This window comes from Polypterus senegalus, chromosome 4 (assembly GCF_016835505.1).
Source record: "Polypterus senegalus isolate Bchr_013 chromosome 4, ASM1683550v1, whole genome shotgun sequence".
In the NCBI taxonomy this organism is placed as follows: Eukaryota; Metazoa; Chordata; class Cladistia; order Polypteriformes; family Polypteridae; genus Polypterus; species Polypterus senegalus.
In genome coordinates, this window is record NC_053157.1 from 112,616,794 (window position 1) to 112,642,783 (window position 25,990).

General features: G+C 41.2%; 1 protein-coding gene across 1 annotated transcript in view; it reads right to left on the reverse strand.

The window, feature by feature from the left end:
* Positions 1-311: 311 nt before the first annotated feature.
* fryl (furry homolog, like) overlaps positions 312-25,990 on the reverse strand; it is a 355,547-nt gene continuing 329,868 nt past the window's right edge. The window contains 7 exon segments of the mRNA XM_039751183.1: positions 312-1,467; positions 1,775-1,971; positions 6,897-7,007; positions 7,695-7,712; positions 8,246-8,314; positions 16,808-16,906; positions 19,507-19,656. Coding sequence (XP_039607117.1) covers positions 1,206-1,467; positions 1,775-1,971; positions 6,897-7,007; positions 7,695-7,712; positions 8,246-8,314; positions 16,808-16,906; positions 19,507-19,656 — 906 coding nt within the window. The 3' untranslated portion in view covers positions 312-1,205.

Sequence of the window (25,990 nt, forward strand, 5' to 3'; positions counted from 1 at the left end):
TTATCTCTGCCCTGGTTTAAGCCAGGCCTGTGTCATATGGATGTTACCCTGGACCATATGACAGACCAAGATGGAGCCTGCTGGAACTTGGCTATGAGGATGCTAAATTCAAACTTCCAAGAAAAAAAAACTAAACCTGAAGTGAATACCTGACAGACATCACAATGGGTTAAAGACCACCACTGGAACCCATGGGTGAGCACAAGAAAATGTGCTCCTTGAAGAACCTGGCAGCGTTACTTCTTAAACAGAACCTTCACGACTCGCCGTAATGAGCAATATGGTAGTTTATGAACTCACTCTGGGGTGGGTTTTTTTGCATTAACTTTACAAACATATTATGCATTAACAGTGCATTGAACAAATATACAAGAAAAATACTGGTTTTACACTATACATTTCTAAAATATTTACAGAATAAAATAAGTTACTGCCTTGTCATACTGAAAATTGCTGATGTACAGTTTCTACAGGCGCCTATGTTTTTGGTTAGTTAAGATTGGTGTTCATCACAGAGGCTGGCCCAAGATGGCCAAGGCCACTGGGCAGCAGCCCAATAAAGTTAGAGATATATTATTTTCTTTACATCCCTGGGAAAGCCCAGTAAAATTTTATGTTAAATACTCTAACATTTACACAGTTTAAGGATGTTAGCTGTAATAAAAATAGGTTTGTTTTTCCCCAAAAAAAAAAAAAAAATTCTTGCAGTGCTGTTTTGAAGCATGCTCTGAAGCCTTATAATAAATGAAGACATCATGACAGTCGCATCTTCCACTTGCACCTTTCTGAAAGCCCACGCCATGAGATGTTTGAAATCGTCAATCCTGGCTGTTCATCCGTCCTTGGGGGGGAGTTGGCAGGCAGGCCCCCCTAGGACTTCATGCTATATGGACAGTGCGAGTGCAGGCAAAGCTTGGAAGCCCTGCTGATCATCTGGAAGGGTTGCTTTTTTTCCCATTAATCCCCCTGCCCTCAGTTTTTGCGCTTTTGCTTTGCGATATTATTGCAGTTGAGCTTGCATGTATGTCCCTTCCAGAATGTCTGAGGTGCGTTTAGCAGGATTAAATGGTTGCATACTTTATACTGCACAAGGTATCGGGTTTTACCTCCTCGGCAGAATCTGGGGAGCACAAGGGTTTGCAGAGAGAAGTTGGTGTCAGGTCATCAGGCACCCAGCTCCTCGTTTGTCGTCCTTTATGTCCTCCTTACAATCCAGTGCTGATGACAGGTGAGCCTGAGTGCTTGGCCTGTGTGAAGAGCTGGCAGGACTGCACTGTGCGGAGTGACTCGCGGATCTCCAGGTTGAGCTCCATCAGCTTGGCGCTGGCCTCGGAGAGGTCTCTGTTACAACCCACTATAGCAAAAATGCCAGTGTGACCCAGTGTTTGATGGCGAAAGTAATTGTTCAGAAGTGTCTGAACTGCATTGTCGCTGGCATTGCCAAAGATGTCATTTGGCCATATGGATCTGAAATGGAGAACAGAAAAAAGAGAGAACATTTTACTCTTGAAATATTCATCCTCACACTTTGGCGTATACTGAACTAAATAAACTACAGCTGTGCACTTGTACTTTTCCAAAGCGATAACCATGTACTGTGGTCTGGTGCCCACTAGCAGCCACCCTTGAGGCACTCTTTAGACTTGACCACTGTGCCTCTAACAGAGCCATCCATTATAGGTGGCCACTCCATAATAAATGCCTCAGTGATCCCACAGGTCAATAAACTGCCCTCTGAATTTAGTGTTAGGACCATAGGTGGCCTGCCAATCACCTGAATGCCTTGACTTGTGCCAGTGCAGCTGCAAACTCCTTGTTTCTCAGAGCCTCAATGACACAATGAATGGCCGTCTCGATGTTGGTCTGGGCGGCCTCTGGAACTGCCAGCTCCTCATCCTCGTTCTCTGCCATGGCTTCAGCCTCTTTCAGGCAGGCTTCAAGTTCGCCCAGCTCCTCTGACATGTTAATGACCTAAAGAAACAGGAAATTAAATGTTACCTTTACATGTGCCATGATGGAAACCTCAACAGAATGGGGAAATCCACTTTTCTGAAATCATTTAAACCGATTGCAACTGTTCGCTAGTCTGATCTGCACAGGGAAAGGACGATGAGCATGACGACGAATAGTAAAGCAAAGTAATGCTGGATCTGCCATAGAGGCATTTACTTCTTTCTCACCCTTGCATCGTCTAATGCTGCTTGTGCTGGTCCCTTTTCTTGGCTCTTCAGGTTATGTGGCCACACTGCTCAACACCACCTCTGCACAGACAAGCTGCCATTAATAATCCATGAGAGGCTGCAGTTTTTACTGAGGTGATTAAATGTGTATGTTTAGCCTAAATGATCACTGGGGAAGAAGGTCAAATAAGACTTGCAACTCGTATTCTACATCAACATTTACAGATTGTTGCATAAAAAGGACTGCAGGATTTCACAGAAGGACGGGCACACTGGAAATGTGCTGATTTGGTCACTTTGAATCTCGATATGAAGAACAGCCTTCTGTTGTTCAGTGGTCTGAACTTTCTTTTAAACAGCTAAAGGGCAGACAAGCTGGTCAAGTGCTACAAATATGTGGGAACAATCGCCGACGGCTGACCTTTGATCTCACTTACGGAGCAAATGTGCAAGTAAGCACAGAAGGAAAGACAAACCTATCATGACACTTTGTCTTTTGTTGAATCTGCTGTCGTATTTTCTTCTACATGCAACTCTCCCTGAAGAAATCCAGCAGTAGGGGTGGGCACTGTGCATGTGAGAGCCGACGACCAATGAGTGCTCTCTCTGAGGTGCAATGCAAATAACAACGCTACCATCTGTCTGATGACATGGGTTTTAGGCACCACAACAGAATGAAAAGGGGGCCAAGACTGCAGCTGGATTTGCCATGCCTGTTGTATTGCTAGCACACTGTTGGCTGTCACAGAAAGGGGCGAGGTGGTAGCACTTTAAAATTGTGAAACCGTGCAGAAGAACTGTCACACGGTCGTGTAATCTGGCAACACGTCTGTCAACTTCAGTTCAATTTTGACACCAACTGCTCCAACTAGAACTCACGTGTCACAGGCTTAACTCCACCTAATCCAACCCGATTTTCTTTAGACAAAAAGCTAAAATGTCTAGATAAGCAAAGGGTACACTAAGTGAGGCAAAAGTCATCTTCTTCAAGAAGGTCAGCTGGTGACGACCAAGGCACAGCAGAGGCGTGTGACATTTCACTGTGTGTAACTGTCCACTTTGTAGACAAGGGAACTCCAGCCAAACCCTGACAAATGGCTTTATTGCTATTTGAACATGTGACAAGTAACACTAGAAGAGGTTCTAAGGATCGGAATGGTCCAACAGTCAACAGAAGATGAGGGCTAGTATTTACTGTATAAGCCAGGATGCAATTCACAGTGTTCTTATTTACAAGAGGTTGCACCAAGGCCAAGGCAGTATGTCAGCATCAACAAGCCATCTGTCTATCCATTTTGTGAACCCACATTTATTTGCAGACAGCTCCTCCTCTTCTTCTTCCTTTGCTGGGTTTCCAGTGGCTGAGAAATGATAACTGCGCTGAAGTGACCAACTAGTTTGGCTTTCTATTGCCCACTTCAGAGCCAAACCACCGGTGAAGACTGGGAAGCTGGAGAAGCAGACAGTGTTGATCAGACTAGCAATGGGGAAATGATGACAGATACAACTGGAAGAACTTAACACATCATGCATGCCCAGTAAGAGGATATGGATACAAACAGCAGCATGCTGGGGCTGCTTGGTGGTCTGTGACATAAAAGATCAAGTGGGCCTGATTGTTTTAATGGGAGATACCAGCAGTACTTGAGTGTGTTGTCACTGCTGATTTCTTGGTACTGTGCAAATGTGAGTAATGTAGCATGTGTGTCATTACTGTACGCTTTCTTGCCATGCTGTGATGAACAAGTTAAATGTTCTCTGGAGGAAAATGTCTTGATTTTACAATTAGACTGCAAGTTGTGGCTCCCTGTGGATAACGATTAGCAGAACAATAGAAGATAAAAAGAACCAAACAATACAAGAGATGGCCTATGGATGCTGGCACTTTAGTCAAAACTTTTTTTTTTTTTTTGAAATTTTATTAATTTTACAGCAATCATTCCATACAAATCAATCAATTTTTACAAAAAGTAGGATTGAGAACAAGTCGCCTCCACCCCTGAGAGAGAGTATGGCCAACGGAGTAAAACTTAAGGCTTGTAAACATACCGAAATTGATGAGTTTGATAAGCCAAAACTGAAGCCTCATTAGTTGGCATGGACCAGGACTGTGGACTGCAGTTTCCTGACACGGACTGGCAGAAGTCAAGGTGGATTTGTCTCTTCCCATGGACTGTGGGGTCCCCCAGGGATTCTTTTTTTTCATGTAATTTAATAGCAACACAAACATTTTAGTCTAAGAGACGTAATGAACTCCGGGTGTGTATGTGTGCTGATATTAATGTTTTACTTTGTATGAAATGTTACCTGTACATTTTTTTTAATGTCCACATGAAGTATGCTATATAGAGTAATCCCTCGCTATATCGCGCTTCAACTTTCGCGGCTTCACTCTATCGCGAATTTTTAATGTAGGCATATCTAAATATATATCACAGATTTTTCGCTGGTTCGCGGATTTCTGCAGACAGTGGGTCTTTTAATTTATGCTACACGCTTTCTCAGTTTGTTTGCCCTGTTGATTTCATACAAGGGACGCTATTGGCGGATGGCTTAGAAGCTACCCAATCAGAGCATGTATTACATATTAACTAAAACTCCTCAATGCTATAAGATATGCTTCCCGCGCTGTGCTTGATTGTTTGCTTGTCTCTGCCTCTCTCTCACCCTCTCTGACATTCTCTGCGCCTGACGGAGGGGCTGTGAGCAGAGGTGCTGTTTGCACAGAAGCTGTTTGCCTAGTGGATATGGACGCACCTCTAAGAAATGCCGCTTTATCGCGGTGCTTCCAAAAGCACACGTATTGATTTTTTGATTGTTGCTTTAATCTCGCTCTCTCCGACGTTCTCTGCGCCTGACGGAGGAGATGTGAGCAGAGGGCTGTTTGCACAGAGGCTGTTTGCTTAGAAGATACTGGCGCTCCTCTAAAATGCCGGCAAACTTAAAAGCACACGTATTGATTTTTTGATTGTTTGCTTTTCTTTGCGAGCGCTCTCTCTCTCTCTCTCTCTGAAATTCTCTGCTCCTGAAGAGAAGAAGATCTATTTGCATTCTTTTAATTGTGAGAAAGAACTGTCATCTCTGTCTTGTCATGACAGAGACATGACACAGTTTAAACTTTTGACTAAAGGGTGTTATTTCATGTCTAGAGGGCTCTAATAATGTTAACAGTGTGGGAGAGTTTATAAGGGCTTAAAATATATAAAAATAACTACACAAACATATGGTTTATACTTCGCGGATTTTCACCTATCGCGGGGGGTTCTGGAACGCAACCCCCATGATCGAGGAGGGATTACTGTACAGGGTGAGGCAGAAAGGACGAACTTTTTTTTTTACAAAATCACAAAATTAAGTTTTTTTTCTTACAATGAAATTTATTGAAAGATTTGAGTTCATATTGAAATAGCATTTGACAATTTGTAGGGATGGAAATGCAGGTCTAAATGCAAAATACTTACCGAGCGATTACTGAGGCCAAGTTCAGAAGAATGCTTCCGAGCAGATCGACTTGGACTGCGCAGCAGGGCTAGTCGTCGCTTCCACATTTTCAGAGGTACGTGCCGTTCGTGTAGACCCCGGTGGTCTTTTGTTCATTAGTGTACCTCGTGTACGAAGTGCTTTAACCCAACGTAGGATAGTGTTACGAGCGGGAACAGATTTATTTCTGTGGATATTGAAATGGCAACGACACTCACGTTGAACTTCGGTAATAGATTGGTTGTTCTTGACAAAACAGTTTTACGCAAAAACGTGGTGTTCTATCGTTCACGGCTCCATGGCTTCAACTAAAAAGAAAGTAAAAAAAATGCTAAGATTTCGCGAACCTAACTCCACCTACCGCACATCTGTCACTCCACCTAGTGGCGAGTTCTAGCCATTTCAGAGACGTCCGTCCTTTGTGCCTCACCCTGTATATACAGAAATACATCAGGTAGTGAACTCTGAGTTGGCATAATACACAGTGGTGCAGGCGCTAATTCACGTCCCACTCCTCCAGAGTGCTGCTGTCACAGTGCAACCTCCTCAAGCAGAATAGTCGTCTGTTGTCCATATTGTGCTGTACATTGTCGTAGAATGTAAAGATATACGTGAATACTTAGTCATTTAAGGTGTACTGTATTTACCGAGTTTTCATAGTAATACATTTTAATTTGCCCCGTAGAAAACATAAAAAAAAATATCTTTAGGAGCTCAAATGCAGATTATAATGAGGGTAGAAGTTGGAGGAAAGAAATGTCAAACCGCAGAAGCACTGGGGCAAACGGACAGTCATGTAAGGAAGATGAGGGTGCAGTGGAGATGATTCTTCTCCAGTGAGGCAGATGGTGTGGCCTCTAACCCCCAGTGAGGAGTGAGATGGTGCCAGTGACATGAATGTGCAGTCAGGGCATAAGACAGATGAGAGTGTGTGGAGCTGCATGGAAGGAGCTGAGCAAAGGTTGGCAGTAGGGGTGTTCTGGGAAGGGCCAAGTTAGGAGGCGGTAGATGGCATGAGCCCTACGGCTCCTACGTGGTGGCTTGTTAGAACAACATATCCTCACTGCTCCTACGTTAAATCTTAGTCTGGCAGTAACTCCACGTGCGCTTCTACTTCATGTAAATCCTTTTCTCATTTTCATTAATTTCTCTTGTTGTGAAAAATAAAACTTCACATACTTAAACCAACAAACAAGCCCCGTTGTTTTGGATGTCTGCAACGTGAACTTTTCTTACCTCAGACTCCCTCTTAATGCTGTCGACACAGCTGATTAATTTACAGTACGACTGGAAAAGTAGCAGCAGCTGGAAATGCAGTTTGTAGAGCCTCCGACACAACTCGAGCTCCTAGACATGAAACAAAAGACACGGTCACATCCTTCAAAGGCTGAATTAGTGCATTGAAAAGGAGAATAAACAGACAGACATTCGTGTTAATTGCTACAAGAAGTACAGCAAATCATCACTAGACACTGAAGCTGACGAATGAAAGGGAAAGACGAAAAAGGCCTGGACAAGGTTAATCAGCATTAGACACGAGAAAGCCCATCGTGTTGACGACTGTACAAAGTGGCCCCTCCAATAAAAAAAAATAAATGGCAATGGAATGAAAGCAAGACAAAAACATGCAGCTTCATGAACAAGCAGCAATGAATGTCCCCACTTTGCCCAGTTCTCATCGCTGGGTTTCTGATACAAAAATGGAAGACAAGGTCTTGCATGAGGCGATCATCTCATGCAGCAGCTAACAAATCTGTAAACGTTATGCCTTAAATTAAAAACAAACAAAAAAAAGTAATCCCCCAAGTTTCCATATAAAATTGAGTGCAGCAGGTTTGGAAGCAGAGGTGATGTTAGTAGCAGGACATGGATGACACCAACGTTCAGGCAGAGCTACTGGATTAGAACATACAGAGATTAGCCGGACAACTGCCTGGCGGGCTCAACTGCATCACAGAAATGGACGCAACATGGATGGAGATCAAAACTGCAGCCTTGTATGATCAGACAGTCTAAAATTCAAGAACCACTTACTGCTAGAACTTCCATTTGCTAAGCAAGAGGACGAGAAGGTCACAAAAAACACAAAGAAAGAAGATTGAGAATTAGTGAGCTCAATACATTTTCACCATGTCATAGATGTTCCAGATAAAAGTTAAGCGAAAGAAAGAACAAAGTTGATTTTGCATATTTCCAAGTTTGGAACTAATTAAAGTGGCATGCAGTTCACATGCGGGGGGACCTTAATACTGGAGGTTAGCGGGAGGATACAGTGATTACATTTTAAAGACATGCAGGGCCCCTCTAAAATCTTACAAAGTCAAGTGCACTGCTGACACAGTACAAAGTGATGATGTCCATGTCCTCAAAAGCAGACACCCGGACCACAGTAGCCGGTAACGTGACTTCTCATAGCACTTTTTAGAATGCTTAAAAAGAACTTCACAAACAATTTGTGGGCTTGAAATGGAAATCCTATCATTTTTGTGAAGAAGAGTTTTTCATTTTCTATGTTACAGTGACAGCATGAGTTTCAAACAACAATTCCCAATGGATCCAACAAGAGAGTAAGTGTGGACTCTTACCTGGGTTTCTGTGTTAGATCTGCAGGCACAATCTTTTTCTCCAAATGTTTTCTTACAGTTGTCTAACCACTGCCGAAACAAAAAGAAGCAGCTCAGCACATCATCAGTGATGGTTTAAAGTCAATTGAAATGTCCATTTCAAAGGTCCGCAGTCGGGATAATGAAAGAGTGGGACTGGTATGAAAAGTGGTAACAGGCGAGCGACTGGAGAGGATATGAAGCAGCAAAGGTTAACACATGAAATGAGCAAGGCAGACAGGTGCTGAAACCAATGGACCGTGTATTATTATGATCTCAACGGTGTGGCGGGGGCTAGCGCTGGCCTTCACCGTCAGAGAATTGCTGTGCAGGTTACCTGTCGATTGGAGACTGAGCCTGTGTGAGTGTGAATTGTAGGTATATGTGGGTGGCAGGGTGGACTGGCACCCCATGATCCTGATTTAGATTAAGAAGCTTTGAAAGTGCTATTATACAAGTACAAATGAAGTACCGTCAATCCCGTTATATAAGCCGAGAATTTCGTCCTAGATTTTTGGCTTGGAGTTTGGGGGTCGGTTTATACAACGAGTATCGTTTCAGATTCAAGATTTCCAGCGCAATGCCGGTTTTGCCGATGAATACGGAAGTAAATAATGATGAAACCACAGAGCCATCTTTCAGATGAAGAAGTAACTTTAAACTTACTTTAAATTAAATAAAGAATTAATTAAAAAAAGTGTTTTAGTTGTTGATTTTATTAATAAAATTTATAATAAATTATCGGGAAGTTTAAAATGAAATTTTTTGTTTTGATTTACGATCAACATCTTGCGTTACGACCTGGATGCGGTCACATGTATCCGCTTGCGCGATTGTAAACAAACAGCTGAGAGCGTTAGTAGCGTCAGTCAGAGCCCAGATACATGTGTCTGTGGATGTAATTTCAGTCATTGCAGTGATTTACCTATACCTGTATATATAATTCATTAAGACCATGCAAGCAAGACACATAATTGCTAAGGAAGGAAGAGAAAGTAAAAGTAAGCGATCGCAATCGAAACAAAGATGGACATTGTGTGGAAATATCTTCTCCCTTACTGCAGCCCAAAGATGTCAAAATAAAGGGTGAGTACAGTATGAAATTGTTTCTAGAATAGAATGCCTTTTATTGTCACTATACACATCTACAATGAGATTGAAAGCAGCTCCTTCAGTGCAGAAAAAAGTTCTGTATAGGGCTTGTATGGTTGTTTTTTAGCTTTAGCATAACGCCGGATCTGCGGCCCCGCTTCTGCTTTCTTTCCCTCCTCCGTCTGTGTCGTCTCCTAGACCCGACAACAATCCACGGAGAGCCCACTGGTCTCGCTAGGTTGTCTGGGATGTTGTGCGTGTGATGAAAAACACTCGAAACAGATGTCTGGCTCTGGACATCGATGTCTATAAGGTTCTGAATGGTGTAGCGGATGTTCGCCGAACCGATCGTGCACAAAGAAGGACAAAAAAAAAGTACAAAAACAACAAAAAAGTGCATTGAAAAGGAGAGCCCTGAGCCGCTGCGACCATGCGTGCCGCCATGCATCGAGCTTAATTGAAGTAGGCTAGGCACTTTTTAGTTAGTACATTAGAAAAATTATTGGTGTTTTGGTAAATTATGCACATTATATTATATATCAAAAATGCCAGCAGTCTCAAATTCTCGCCGATAAACATTATTAATATACCCGAAGAGACACTTTTAAGGAAATTTAGAAAATTTTGCTTGAAGAAAGGGGTTGGCTTAAATACCGGTCATCGGCAAATACATGTAATTTAGTAGGTAGAGAAGAGGTTCGGCTAATATACCAGGTCGGCCTGTATTCCGGGATCTACGGTAATATGTAAGCTAAAATAATAAAGAATTCCTGAAAATTATTGCAACTGTCGTAATAAGTTATTTGGAATGATAATAAAACAACATCCATGCGCCACAAGATGAAAAGAGGAACACGAGTGCCACTTACATTATCTATAGAAATAAAACCATAGGTCGTTTGAGTGTTTGTTAGCTAATAACGCAGAAACGGATGAACCAATTTTTGTCAGAATTTGCATATGTCTTGCTGTTGGTCCAGCTTAAAAACTTGGCTATGTGTCATATCTGGAGGAGGGATTAAAACAGGAGGGCAACTCAAAAAACAGAGCTGACAAGCAGACTACAATTCCCATCAGGCGGCATGACTATGCTGGGGCAAGGATATCGTCATCAGCACCCACAAAGTCTTGTAGCAGCCAAAGCAGAATCTCATCGAAGACTGCAGGTATGTCCAGCGTTTTCCTCTCAAATAATTTGGATAACAATTTTAAAGTCTCACAGGTTTACAACTTTTGTGTAAGCCAGGGGTCCTCAGTCATGTTCCTGGAGGGTCGCAGTAACTTCAGGTTTTCCTTCCCACTAGTTTCCTGGTTAGAAGACAGTCCTTTGCTGATAGTGAAACTTTGAATTTAACTATTTGGCTCATTACTGCTTTCCCACATCCAAGAGAAATTTTAGTTGCACTGTACAGTTTCCTTCTGTGAGAACATTATCCATGTGTTTGTGGACCAGAACAGATTTAAACTTAACGCTCCTTCCAATTCCCCTCTCATTTATTCCTAAACATTTTTTAACACTTCATGGTGCAAATGCACAGGTTTAACACTAGTGTCCCTAAAGCCTATGAAAAAACTTGAAGTCCCGGGCCACTTTTAATTCCTTCACACCTCCTCATCAGCATCTTTTATTTTGCAAATGTATCGATCAGCACAAGCAGCCTGCTATCCCATCACCCACCACTGACAGAGCCGAGTGCGTCACAAAATTCTCAGAGCTCAAGTGTGTTTATTGTGGTTTGAGGTGCCTGGAGTTGTAGAAGGTAAATAATACATGCATTTCATGTGTGTTCTGTGTCTACAACGATCTGGGTAAGTGTAGGACGAAAGGAAATGCGGAAAATGCAAGAAATGCTGAACACATTCCTAAAGGAGAAACCTTTTCCATGTTATATTAATAATGACGTGAAGTGTATAATGTGTGAAGACTTTAGTCCAAATTAATGTGCGCTTTTATTCAAGAATATAACCAAAGAAAAAAAAATTATTCAATTTACATGTTGCTATCATTGAGTTAAAAGCCCAAGTTCAAATGTCAATCGACAGAAACCTGAATGTATTCCTGGATGGTGCAGAGGTAAGAATTGCTGCCTTATAACCAAAAGGTTGCCGGTTCAAGACCGGGGGCTCAGTGTTTTGAGTAGTGAGCTGCTATTATTATTATTACTAGCAGAATACCCGCGCTTCGCAGCGGAGAAGTATTGTGTTAAAGAAGGTACGAAAAAGAAAAGAAAAAATTTTAAAAATAACGTAACATGATTGTTAATGTAATTGTTTTGTCATTGATATGAGTGTTGTTCTCATATCTATCTATCTATCTATATATATCTCTATCTATATCTATATATATATATATCTATATATATATATATATATATATATATATCTATATATATATATATATATATATATATATATATATATATATATATATATATACCAGCTTAGCGATGTCATGTGTTAAAGAAGTTATGAAAAGAAAAGGAAACATTTTAAAATAATGTAACATGATTGTCAAAGTAATTGTTTTGTGTATTTGGCGGCAGCGTCACGAAGTTGTTTTCGGTAGCTGCATCAGAAAATATACCACAACGTCTGACACGCCTCCTTTTTACTGTTTTCTCACAGCTTGGGTTGCTGCTGTCATATATATATATATATACACACACACACACACACACACACACATACATACCTACATACATATATATACTCATACATATCTTCATATCTACATACATATCTACATATACACACACATATATATATATATATATATATATATATATATATATATTACATATACATACATACATATATATACACATACATATACTTGTGTGTATGTTTGTATGTGTCTATATGTGTGTGTATAGCTTTGGTCACTGAGTGCAAGGGAAAAATAATGAAATATAGTCTATAAGTTATTAAACAGTAAAACATTAACGTTTAAGAAGTACAGGTACATTGAGCACTACTGGAGTGGTTGTGGGTAAACTACATTTTAAAGACTGTGTAACACAACAGGTAAGTAACTAACAGCAGCTAAAATATATATGGATCAGCTCTCGGTAGTAGATCTCTTTTGAAAGGCACTACACGACGGCTGTGGTATAGAAATTACATTTTCTATGTGAACGTTCAAATTTGTGCCTCTGGTAATGTGCCTTACCGGCATTTAAAGAAAATTAGTTTTGTGTCCTCTGCAGTGTTAAGAGAAAGGCTTTGGTTTGGGATAAAAGGAAAAAGGTGTAAAGAAAGGAAAGTTGCTTTTTTCTTTTATATAGTATAGAGAGATGTGTTCGCTGACGTTATGATCAACTTTTGGGGACAGTCGTGGTGGGTCTTGTGTAGACTGGTGAGACGTCCCCGCCATTAATCGGCTGTGATGGCACTGTCAGTCCTCCACTCCTGTGCGTGTCTTCATAATCCGAGGTGAGGACCTCATAATCGTATACGTGCAAAAGAAAGTGGGAAGCACCTTAATATTATTTTGCCGTGGTGTAGAAAAGGGTTCCCGTGTTTGCACTTGTCTGGGCTATAGCGCAGGGGGAGGATGAAAAAAATTAAAAGTGCTCACTTTGACTTAAGGCAGAAGCGCAGTCAGCGTCTCAAAGGCGGCACAGCTATGCGCGCGCTGGCTGCTCGACTTTTGCTGGGCAGGAGACCCCAGTTTGCAGGCACGTTCATGATATCAAAAGTCTCAGCGCTCTTTGGAGGTCATTCATATATATATATATATATATATATATATATATATATATATATATATATATATATATATATATATATATATATATATATATATAGCAAAATACCTGAGCCTCAGCGGAGAAGTAGTGTGTTAAAGAATTAATGAAAAGAAAAGGAAACATTTTAATAATAACGTAACATGATTGACATTGTCATGAGTGTTGCTGTCATATATATGCCTGCCTAAATAAGTCACCCTCGCTTTGCTCTTACTTTATTTACCGTTCATTTAATCATGGCTAATGGCGGAAAAATTATAAAATGGAAGGAGGATGGCTTTACCAAAACAATTATTGATGGCGAATCGATTATTCATAAAGCTTGAATTGGTGATCTGTTTTTCTGTGTTAACCTCATATTTTTTCAGACTTCTTCTCAAACTAAGGTGGTGCGAGGGTAAAATGAATCGGGATGCGCTGATCAATGTAATCCGTGTACCAGGAAATCATGCATTGACAAAAGCTCCCTTTGCTTGTAATGCAAAGTGTGATTAAATGCATTATTTTTAGCGTTATGGAGCACATGCATCGAAGCTTCTCAGCTGTGCTTGTGCTAAGAAAAGGAAAGATTTTAAAAATAACGTAACACGATTGTCAATGTAACCTTTTGTAAGTAGTGCCTGGAGGATTCAGTGTGGAGAAACTCTAGAGAGAGCGTGTGTATTAACTTGTGGATTTTTCTGTGAGTATTTGGTGGCAGTCTGACGAAGTTGCTTCGGAAGACGGCGTTAGCCGCGGAGCTCAGCTCAGAGCGAAATGAGATGAATGGGAGGGAGATGATGACGTGACTCCCCCCCCCGCCTTAACTGTCAATCCCCACAAACACAGTCTCTCGAATTTGCATAAGCACACCCCTTTACCTACAATTTTAACTTAGTTACAAAGTGATCAAAACTCTCGTTTATATCCTGCGTCCTCTCATTAAACTTGTATCCCGCATTACCTGTGGGCATGTGAAACGCCAGCGTAGCCTGTCTATGAACTTAATTTAAAGTTTAGGTTTACACCGTGCTTTCTTTCCGAGGTAGCAGCACTCATGAATATGGTAGTATATGTCACTCGCTCGCTTCTTATTGTTTCGCTGCCTTCTCAATTATATAATGCATGTTTTCTTAAGCGCTTTTTGGAGGTCTTCCTGGTTTTCTACGCACTGCGTTGACAGTCAGTTCACGTGATTACGTGGGAGGTGTGATGATGTCACACGAAACTCCCCCCCACGTCATTCCAGCTCAACTCCATTACAGTTAATGGAGAAAATACCTTCCAGTTATGACCATTAGGCGTAGAATTTCGAAATGAAACCTGCTTAACTTTTGTAAGTAAGCTGTAAGGAATAAGCCTGCCAAATTTCAGCCTTCTACCTACACGGGAAGTTGGAGAATTAGTGATGAGTGAGTGAGTGAGTGAGTGAGGGCTTTGCCTTTTATTAGTATAGATTATTACTATAATATAATAAAAACATACATTTGATTTGAGTCTGTAACACCCGGTGTAAATTCTGGCTACTTGTAAAAGTTAGTCTTTGTTTTTTTATTATTCAGTTTTATTCTCTCAGTGACATTCATGTGGCACAACGAACTTGCCTCTCCCTCCGAGTTGATGGCGTTTATCTCCATTCTGCTGATGGACACATTTGCAAAACAAAAACTGCTGATGGAGAGATGCGAAGGAATTGAAGGTGGCCCGGGATTATGAGTTTTTTTTTGCATGCTTCAGGGATTCTAGTGTTAAAAAGAAGCATGTTAGTTGGAGAGCTGCTGGTTTATTTGTTAATGCATTTCATTATTAACTGATGTCTGGATAGGAAGGAAGGCAACAATTTAAACATAAATGCAGCTGCCAAAAACTAAAATTGGCAATTAAGGGTGCTGAATTGTAGCAGGCAAGATAACGAAAATTAAGCCCAGAAAACGTATTGCTTTAGTAGTAAACAAATGTGTTCTTATTAAGAAACTGAGTGAAGTGAAAAACCTGTAACCACTGCAGCCCTCCACGACCGTGACTGAAGACCAGTGGTCTAAGAGTGAGTGTGTGTGTGTGTCCTTTTGTCTCATCCTGGTTTGTTTCTTTTTCGCAGACAATACCAGGTTACTTTGGCTAGTGTGGCCATAAAAAGAGCCAAAACATAAACATATAAACACCACAGACAACAAAGTTTTAGGACCAGCAGTCTGAACTTTATAATGACACGTAATATTCCAATGAACAAGTGGCCAGGGTGGTCCCTCATACAGGAAATGCCATTCAGCTGACGGTCCAATGATTTTAGGTGCAGTGGATCACCGTCTGTTCACCCGGGCATTTTTTTTGTTCTGTACCAGAATTAAAGAAGGCACAACTGAACATCTTCCTTCATTCCAAAATGTCCCCCGTATCGGGCTTCCTGTGTGGTCACAGAAATCAGCCAGTTAGTGATGGCCTCTCCTTTTCCACCAGACCAACCCTGCTGTGGTGTTTCTGCCTCTTCCCCATATTGTCCACTTTTTTTGCCTCTTATGTACCAAATTATGATCAACAGGCCATTTTTATTTAGTTTGTTCTGTCCTATGCTGTAATACTTTTTTTTTTTTTCTTTTAAACTTCACTCCTTCTCCTAATGTTTGAGATGCAGCACACGGTGCAATGCTGTTAAAGCCCCCACCCTGCCACTTCCTCGGAACTCCAGCCCCTGCAGTGGTGCTCAGCCAAAAGCTCTGTCCTTGTTTCTGGCCTCTCATCGACCTTTACTTGTGGTAGGGGTAGAAAAAAAGTGGAGTGGAATGCAATTTCCTCTGCAGTCAATTTAATAAAAGCAATGTACTTAGTGAATTAAAGAGGCCTGTCTGCGCACATGGGAAGGAGTTCAATTCCTCCGAGATAGTCGTGTCTTATTCAATTAGCCGCATAAATCCCAAAGTCCAATGTAACCCCCACGCTCTCTGACATCAGTCATTTTTGCCACTGCTCATTTGTTTTGACAAAGTACATGTAATGTTAATGGAAGCGGACCCCGTGCGTTTAAATGCCTTATGAAATTAAGGATTTTTTTTTTTTTTTTAATCTTTTCCGGGAATTCTGACCTGCTTCACAATTACACAGATAGGTGGTAGCTGAATCTGAAGTTTATGGAGGCTAAATTCAGGCAGCGTTTTTTAAAATACAACTGACGGAGCCTCTTAGCCCAGATAAACCCAGAAAGAAATGACAGCAAAAGCTAACAGAAATCAAATGGTGTCAGCCCCTTGGGGGAACAACAGTGGGATTAAAGACACGCCAAGTGCTAAGGAGTGGTCCACATCCATGGAAGTTACACTTCAGTGATACCATGGAAGGGTTTACAATAATATACAGCCATGTACATTAACTTGTATCATATATTTATTACGTACACAACTAAATTTAAGGTGAACAGGAAATTGAATGACTCCAATAATATTTCATTTGAAACTAAACACATTGGGTCAAACAAGGTGCACAGACTCACTGGTAAGGGGAACGTTGACCTTTACAGGTCCTGGTGTTTGTTCATTTCTTTTTGCATGAAACACTTTGATTCATAAGACTCAATATGACAACTAGCATCTCTCATTACAGTAAAGGCCACACTGCAAACTGGGCCATGACCAGGCAAAAAGGAACTGCTGCTACGTGGTCACTCATGGGCACCATTACATTTGAAAATAATGAACATTTAACTCGTGGAGGTAAGAAAATGCCATCTCACCTGTTCGGCCGCTTCTCGTTTGGCATTGTAAGTATCAAGGTGCTCTTGAAGTTCTAAAACGCTGAATTTTAACGTCTCAAGTAACCCACAAGACAGAAGCTACAAAGGAAAGAGGAAAGAACATTCAGCAGCCCCTAAAAACACTTTTTAGATACAACAGACACCATTCATAACCTGCATATACTGTATGTGTACAGTTCCAGAATTCTAAAATAAATGCACCAAGTTATCGTTCATGAAAAAAAATGATACGGTGTATATACACAACCTCCACTGTAATCACACAAAAATAGAAAACAGATCAAAGAAATGCTCCATTCAATCTCCTTGTCACTTAAGCCTCGTGGACGCTGATCGTCGGCAGTGTGTTCTGCTCAGAGCTGCCTTTCTAATACACCGGGCCTCTTGTCACTGGAGGACTTGTGTGACATTTGGAGCAGAGTATCTGGCACAACAGTACAATGGAAGAAGGTGTTTGTGAAAATGGCCAATAGAAGGGCGCACTGTGGAACCACTAACTGGAGTTTCAATCCTCCTCATCTGCTTAACATTAAATCAGAGGCCCTCGAAGCTTGGCGTATCTAGAAGGTGAACTCTGCCTGCTCATCACAGGCCTAAAAACGGCAACACATATTTTGTAGCAGGACTGCGCCTAAAAAGTTCATGTCAGGCAAGATTGTGGTGCTTCCCTCAGGGACTGGAAGAGTTTCAAGGAATTAATTCAAATGCAATCCAATGCCTGGATGAAGCACAGGCATCCTGGCCACAGCAGGTGGCGCTGTTTCTCAGGGATAAACCCACGTAGGACACCCGCAGGGTTGCATGGGAAATGGAGTCTGGAAATGCAACCCTGCCGGCTTCTATGCAGTGTGCCACAGGGCGTTGTCTGCCCTGGTTTCTGCACAACCCGGATGTGATACGGATGACTGGTACAAGAGACCAGAAGCAATTCCCATGGCAGACTTAAAAGACAGCCCACTGCCTCATTTAGGCTGAGTCAGAGTAGGAAGAAGGAGAATTGGGCTTGGCGTTTTACTTTGTCATTATTCTTGTGAAGAAGGTGTTGGGGCTCAATAAAACCCTTTATTTGAGTAGAACGTGTGCGCCCCTTGTGGTTATACTATATACATTTTATACATATACAGTAATTGATTTAAAATTATAGCCATGACTTTACTAATGACATATTTTTTTTTTCTTTTAATTTATTATTCACATATGGCTGCAAAGCGCCATTTTTGGCAGCAATTCCAGTGTCCTAAAGGTAAATTCCCTTAGCTTCTCCTTAAGTCATCTGTTATTGATAGCTGGTTGTAAGAGAAACCTTTCTAACTGTATTAGCGCCACTGAAACCTGTATTCTGTTCACTTGGGTTACGGGGTACTGGCATTCTTAAAAGTTCAGTTCTGGGTACAAAACATGGACAAAATGAAACAGATTTCTCAAGAAGCTTTTTTTCTTTTTGCAGAATGTTGGTTATTTCATACAACAGATTGCCAAGAAACTGCACTTTTCATATAAAGGTGTCTGTTACTGTTGTGAGAGAAAAGGGCAGACGTCACCTAATCAGAACAGAGACGCAGATGAAGTGATAGCCATCTGCAGCATAAGTAAAAGCTTCTCTGTCTTTATGAACCAATTTTAATGGTACCCTTATAAACTATCTAATATAAATCACTAATTTCTGGGCGATTCCCAACTATTGAACACTAATGCATATCATATACTATATATGGGCGCAGATGAACAGAACAGAAGCAGACATAAATGGGAGCAACCTGGGTTGACGCTTCCACAGATTCAATAAGTAGCCCACATTAATGTTAGGAAGAGACCCCTACAGTGAGGCAGAATATTAGGAGACAAGACATGAGCACTTAGTGCTTCATCTCGATATTGGGGGATGTGCAAAACAGTGCCAGTTCCTCAGTCTTTATTAAGTTTTGGCCTAGAAGGGACAATGCCACCGTCTGATTGTTGGCAGACACAAAGTTAAGGACTGCAGTATGCAGGGCTGTGCTTTTCCCTTTGTAATATCTGGTCTTTGACAGAGGTGGGCTACAAGGACACCTGGGACCATGAGAACTAGCTCTGGGTTGGGTTAACCTCAGACGGGTCTCTATGGTAGAGCAGGTGTATTCAAGGGGCATCACAGCTATTTCTCTGATGAAGATAGAGAAATGTGACATTAGGTGGTGAGAAAGAACAAATACTTGAATGTCAGAAGAAGGATGAGAGGCTACGTTAACAGGCACTGTTTGAGAACACTGGAAGAATGAACCAAGGGATATTGTTTTTCTTCTGATTAGTAAATGCTGTGTATTCGGTGGCGCAGTAGTAGCACTGCTGCCTCGCAGTTACGAGACCTGGGTTCACTTCCTGGGTCCTCCCTGTGTGGACTTTGGACTTTTCTCCCGCAGTCCAAAGACATGCAGGTTAGGTGCACTGGCGATCCTAAATTGTCCCTAGTGTGTGCTTGGTGTGTGTGTGCGCCCTGCCCGGGGTTTGTTTCCTGCCTTGTGCCCTGTGTTGGCTGGGATTGGCTCCAGCAGACCCTGTAGTTAGGATATAGCGGGTTGGATAATGGATGGATGCTGTGTATTTTTGGCTTTCTAGCCTTCATTCAGGATTGGAGATTGGAGCTACAAGATTGGACCCTACTGATCACGCAAGTCAGAATGAAACTGATGAGAACTTACAGTTTCCGCATCCACAAACACAGTGGGGCATTCAGAACAAGACATCATAACCTCCAATGAACTTTTAAACTTGAAACCGATTCTTTGTAGACTCTCTCCCAAAAAGCTCACTGAGTCACTGGTGATGGCTCCAAATTTTTTCTGAATACTCTGAAGTAAAAAATAAAAAGAAGAATCAGTTAATAGTGAGCATTTAATGACTGCAATGTCAAAGCTTCAGAAGACAGGATTCAAATTCTAAACAAGATTCAAAATGATTCTGACATTTTTCATATTTGCTTTTATTATTTTATGAAAAATATTTCCAGGATGATTCATTTGTCAAGACTGAAGTATCTCACTTGTCTTATGTACCCTCAAATATTTGTCAATATTTCTCTGTCTTGTGCATGTACTTTGCAAACTTCAGCACTTTCACAGCTTTAGATTAAACATTAAACAAAAAGTCTGATAGTAACACTGGTCAGGTCCAGTATGGTGCTGGACTAGCAGATATGTTGGACAACTGGGAGGACTAGTACATTACTTGTTGTACTTTTTGTTCTGAGGAGACATGCAAGTACACATTTCATTGTATAAGGTACATAAGAAAAACTCAACAACACGCATCATACAAGGTCAGCAAAGAGAGATTCTTAAAATATCCAACTTCTAGACACTGGACACTAGTTTAATACCAAAATATTCTCCACTGTTGGAAAATGTGCACAGAGCACTTGTAAAATATTTGGTTTTCAGGCAAAGTGTGAAAGGCGGACGAAAGACCACCTTATGAAGAGCTGTTCAAGCAGAGAATGTGGGACAGGCAAGTTCAGCAAAAAGCTCAAAGGCACCCGATTAGGGTATAACGCTGCAGTACCTATAAATGTATGGAATACATGAACACTGGCTGATGCACCACTCAATCACACTGCTTCAGAATACCAACTGCATTTGTAGCTCATTTATAGGTTTTTGTAAGAGGACTGCATGAAGCACACACTCTTCTGATTGGTTGCGCAATTGTGCCCTGCAAGTATGTGTACCGTCCAACCACGTTTGCTTCTTGCCTTCCACTGAGTGCTGCTGCAATGGTCACTGGCCCACTGTGACCCTAAACTGGTCTTATTAAATTTAACCATCAGCACATGCAGGATTAAATGAATCTCTCTATCTTTTGCTCATCTCTTCTCACTTGATGGCACGCTACATGCATATCCAACGTACCCCTCTCTAGTTGTCACAAGACAACCAGAAGACGTGTGCACAATGACACTTACCAGTAATACTTCTGGGAAATAATGCAATACAATAAGGTGCCAAGTCCAAAGATGAAACAGTGCAAACTGGTTTACAGTAATCCGCACTTCGACTTTCGCAGCTTCACTCTATCGCAAATTTTATATGTAAGCATATCTAAATATATAACCCAGATTTTTCGCAGGTTCTGCAGACAATGTGTCTTTTTACTTCCAGTATTTGCTTCCTCAGTTGGTTTGCCCAGTTGATTTCATACAAGGGACGCTATTGGCGGATGGCTGAGAAGCTAACCAATCAGAGCACACAGTTAAGTTCCTGTGTGCTGAATGGCTCAGCGACGGAGCGCTGAATTCGATTCTGTGGTGTTAACCAGGAAGTCTCGTCTTGCTCATTCAGCATCAACGTGTTATGCTATGTAAAGAGTTAACTTTAGTGCTCTTTTGTGTTTATCTTTGTGCATAGTCAAGCCCTTCATTATAGCTCCAAAATGATCTGCTTCTGCTACAGCTTCAGGGGCCGTGCCCAAGCGCCAACGGAAGATGTTAACGACTGCCAAAGAGATAAACGTTTTGGATATGTTGAAGGAACGGAAAAGCTACACCGCTGTAGGACGCCATTACGGAATCAATGAGGCTACAATTCTTTTTATTTAAAAAGTAGGAAAGGAATATAAGATCTACGGCCGCAGTGTCCTTTTAAACAGGGTGCAAAACGAGTTGTAAGTGGATGTAATAAGGCAGTAGTCTGGATGGAATCTGCTTTAGGGATTTGGATTGAAGAAGAACAACGGCGGTGCTACACAGTCACCTGAAGAGGCTCCTTTAGAAGAACTGTAACGCTCTCCTTTGCTGTGCAGTAAAACTAAACTCCTCGTTATCGACCAAGTCATCGTGTCATTGTTGGTGAGTAACAATAATTAACTTTCTACTTACAGTACTTAGTACATGTACGTACGTTTAGTGTCACTGTACACACATTTACTGTAAACAATTTTTCTTGCATTGTACGTATTTATTGCTGGTGGCCTGTCTATCGTAATGGCTGTAACATATGTGATATCGGAGACACTCGATATCTTTAAAATTATATTTAGGTTTGACTGTATATAAACAGTGTGTTTACATACATAATTTCAATTAATCTTACCTAATAACTAAGAGAATACAAAGGATTTATGCTGTATAACTGGGCAGGGAATATTTATAAACAGTGTGGGAGAGTTTATAAGGGCTTAAAATATATAAAAATAACCATATGAACATATGGTTTCTACTTCGCGGAATTTCATCTATCGTGGGGGCTTCTGGAACGCAACCCCCGCGATCGAGGAGGGATTACTGTACTTTTAATTTCTTTGTATACTTTATTTCTAAACCACATCTGTAAGACGCCTTAGTAAGACAGTTGGAGCATTATAACTCACCCAGCCTTGCTAATGCTCCTATTATTGTGCACTTGATTCCTTTCATAGGTTTGTAATAATATTGTAGATATAGTCAGAAGTTTTTAGTAACAAACTAATATATTGCATATTTTAATTGTATCTGTATCTTGATGCATCTTTTGGCAGTTATCTCTCTATTATAAAAAGAAATCCTGTCCTGGAAAGCAAAAGCAAGGCTATGATACGTGATCTTCTCGGAAGACATTTAAAAGACCAGTGAGACGAAAGAGACTACAGGAGCAGCAGAGACACAAAGTAGGAAAAAGGACAGCGGCTGTAAAGGCTTTAAAAAGATTGAAGGGCCGCACGACAGCAGCACTCCCCAGTGATCCCCCTAAACCACCAACACCCACCGCACGCGATCAGCATTATACGTCCTGCAAGAAAGAATTTAACCACGCCCGGGGCCATAAATAAAGGGACAAGTATTATTTTTAGAACATCACGCGAGACCAGGCAGTGAGCCATCATTTAAAACAAGTCCACAGACATCTAACCCTAGCAGTTGTTGGATTGCATCTGTCAGACAAGCATCATGTACTCCCAGCTCTTAAAACAACGACAAGAGACAAGCAAAACATGCAGCTCGCCAGCAGCAGGAAGACAGCAGAGGATGCGACGGCATATCCTTAGCGTGCGTTCAGCCGCCCCTCCCTTCACAACGCGAGCAGCGTTATACGTCTGGCGAGGAAGAGATGTAACCACGCACGGGGCCGAAAATAAAGGACAAGTATTGTTTTTACAGAAATTTTTAAAGTAAAATTGAAAATAATGCATATGTAACAATTCCCAAGAAAATAACAATCACTTTAAATTGTATATTGCCTGCCTAAGGTAAAGTCATCCCTGATGGAGGATCGCAGGAATCATAGGAAAGAGGGGTCTTTTCATCGGATTAGCGTTATTTCAGATGTGGAATGGCCAAATGAGAGAGTCAGCTTGATGATTGAGGTCTCCAGGACTCTAAACAAATCCAAATCATATTATGTGATATCATCTAATGTGAAATTCTACTCCATACTTCTACAATTTTTATTTTTATACTGTATTGAACATTTATTCTGTTCTATGTATTATACTGTATTGTATTGACCCCCTTCTTTTTGACACCCACTGCACGCCCAGCCTACCTGGAAAGGGGTCTCCTCTTTGAGCTGCCTTTCCCAAGGTTTCTTCGATGTTTTCCCTACAAGTGTTTTTTTTTTTTTGAGAGTTTTTTCTGGTCTTCTTAGAGGGTCAAGGCTGGGGGGCTTTCAGGAGGCAGGGCCTGTTAAAGCCCATTGTGGCACTTCTTGTGTGATTTTGGGCTATACAAAAAATAAATTGTATTGTATATCTGGTAAACCAAGCACGGGGGTGGGCGAGCAAAGCGAGCAGGGGACAGAGCCCCCTAGTTTTTAATAACTCTTGCTAATGTATCAGCATTATGCTTCATATAGACTTTTAATTCTGTAATCCAAAATGGTGGCATGACGTGCTGAAAGCCGAGCCGATACACAGCAGCTGATTTCATTCACTAACATTTCATCTGTGATCATCTTCACATGATAGTTATTAGAAAGAGATGGCAGAGCCCAGCTGGTCAAATATGAAATTGATAAATAACAATACATAAATAGAATTAACACTGTCACATTTATTAAAACAAAACAGCTAAAAAAACAAGCATTTTCAAAGCTTTGTGTTGTTTTGCTAGGACAGAAAATAGCAATTTACAATACAATAAAAACAAAAGTAAAAATCATGTGCTAAGCAAGAAGAAAGAAAAACCAAGATGAGGCTACGTGACCGATGACAACTGTCTAGTACACTGCTGCACTGGGAGGATATGAGCGCTCATCCTAATTTGGAAAAACTCAAAAATGAAAATGGAGTCAGTAAAGGAAGTGCTGTGGGAGGGGCTGGAAGTGGTGAGCTATGATAAAACGTGAAGTTTGCAGATGGCCAAGCTGGGGTAGGAAAGGCGCCCCACTGCAAAGGGAACACTTTCTAACGCAGGCCCACTTATCAAGTCTGGAGGCTGGGTGTGCCACTCTGATAGGTGGACGGCTCGGCTGTTGACCAGACAGCCACCAGCTCTAGGAAGAGTCCTGGAGGTCCCAGATTTCTTCCATTTCATACATATTGAGGCTACTGTGCTCCTGGGAACACTCAAAGCTTTAGAAATCAATTTGCTAACACTGCCCTCATCTCTGCCTCACCACAACTTGATCTTGCAGGTCCACAGAGAGTTCCACGGACTTCCTGGTTTCGTTTTTGGCCTGACACGCAGTGTGAATTGGCGGACCTTATATAAAGCTCACGATGTCCAATCAAATCTGTTTGCCACAGGTGGACTCCAATCAAGTTCCAGACACATCTCCAGGGTAATTAAAGCAAACAGGATGCACCTGAGTGTGCACAGTCTGGAGTGCCACAGCAAGGGGTCTGAATGCTTTTGTGAATGAATTTGAATAAATTTAAAAACCTTTCTAAAAACAGGTTATGGGCTACTGAGTGTAAATTGATGGGCACAAATTGCAAAATTATCCATTTAAAATCAAAACTACAACGCAAAAAAGTGTGCAGAAAGTGAAGCTTTCTGAATACACTGTATAAGGGTCTGCATTATAATTTAAGCCTAATATGTCAGATGGGAGTCCAGAATAAGGATAGCAAGTCATTACATTTTGCAGACATTGATGTGAAGTGACGATATGACCAGAGCAAGCAAAGCTGCTTTATTACTTTGGTTTGTTTGTCCTGAATATTGGAAGATACCAAGAAGAGATTAAAGCAGCATTTCACTGATCCAATTTCAAAACCCATGCTGCATACTACAAAACAGATAACTCGTGCCACTGTAAATTAGCACTCTCTTTTTTTCATTTTCGTTTCCTCAAAGTAAGTTGCTTTTACATTTCAAGATATTGCAAGTATCAAAACATTGAGGTGCAACATTTACTGTAAGCTTGTTGCCTTAAACTGACTGGTTGGGGCAATAAGTAAAACTTGCTGTTCGACTACGTTACTGGGGGGCTTCTCACCATTTTAACTGAGTAGGTCAACATTGCTTTTCTGCAGTTCCTGTAATTTTGGCCCCAGGGTCTCCTCGCTGTTACCAGTCAGGCACTGTTGGAGGGTATTAAAAGAGCTCATTTAGTGTAAAAAGCACAAGTGGGCAAATAGGTGGCTGAAAAGAAATCCACGTCGCCTAATCGGCAACACTTTGGGCTTTAAAGCAAATGAGCGTCAGGAGCCAAACAATTTAACCAAAGTTATCTGTTGATTTAGCAGGGAGGTTGCTTTTGCATAAGACTCACGACTGAGGAGTTCGCATAGATATTTGCATGAAGCCCATTCAGGGTTACTCAATGCTGCTAGCACAAGAGCTAAAGGCTCATCTTATCGGCCATTAATTGTTGGTGCTTCTGAACTGAGAAAAAGTACAAAATATATACAGGGCAGTACAAGATGGACACAATGGTAGCACAGCTGTTAAACATTATTTATATGAATAAATTATGTTTATGTTATGAATCTTCGCCAACATGTCATTTTAAAGCAGAAGTAATTAATTTTTTTCTCGCTAAGCCACATATATATCAGCCTTCAACTCCTCCAAAATGGCACATCTGAACAGAGAATAGTCAGTTACAGCCTGGAGTTCAATTAATTTGAATCCCTTTTGGTTTTAATAATTAAATTAGTGACAGAGAGACGTGAACCATCATTGGCTCTGCCTCACTGAGTCGCTGCTCTTGTGGGTGCCTGATGTCTCCTGTGGAGCTGACTGGCGAGCATAACACTCTTTGCAAACGT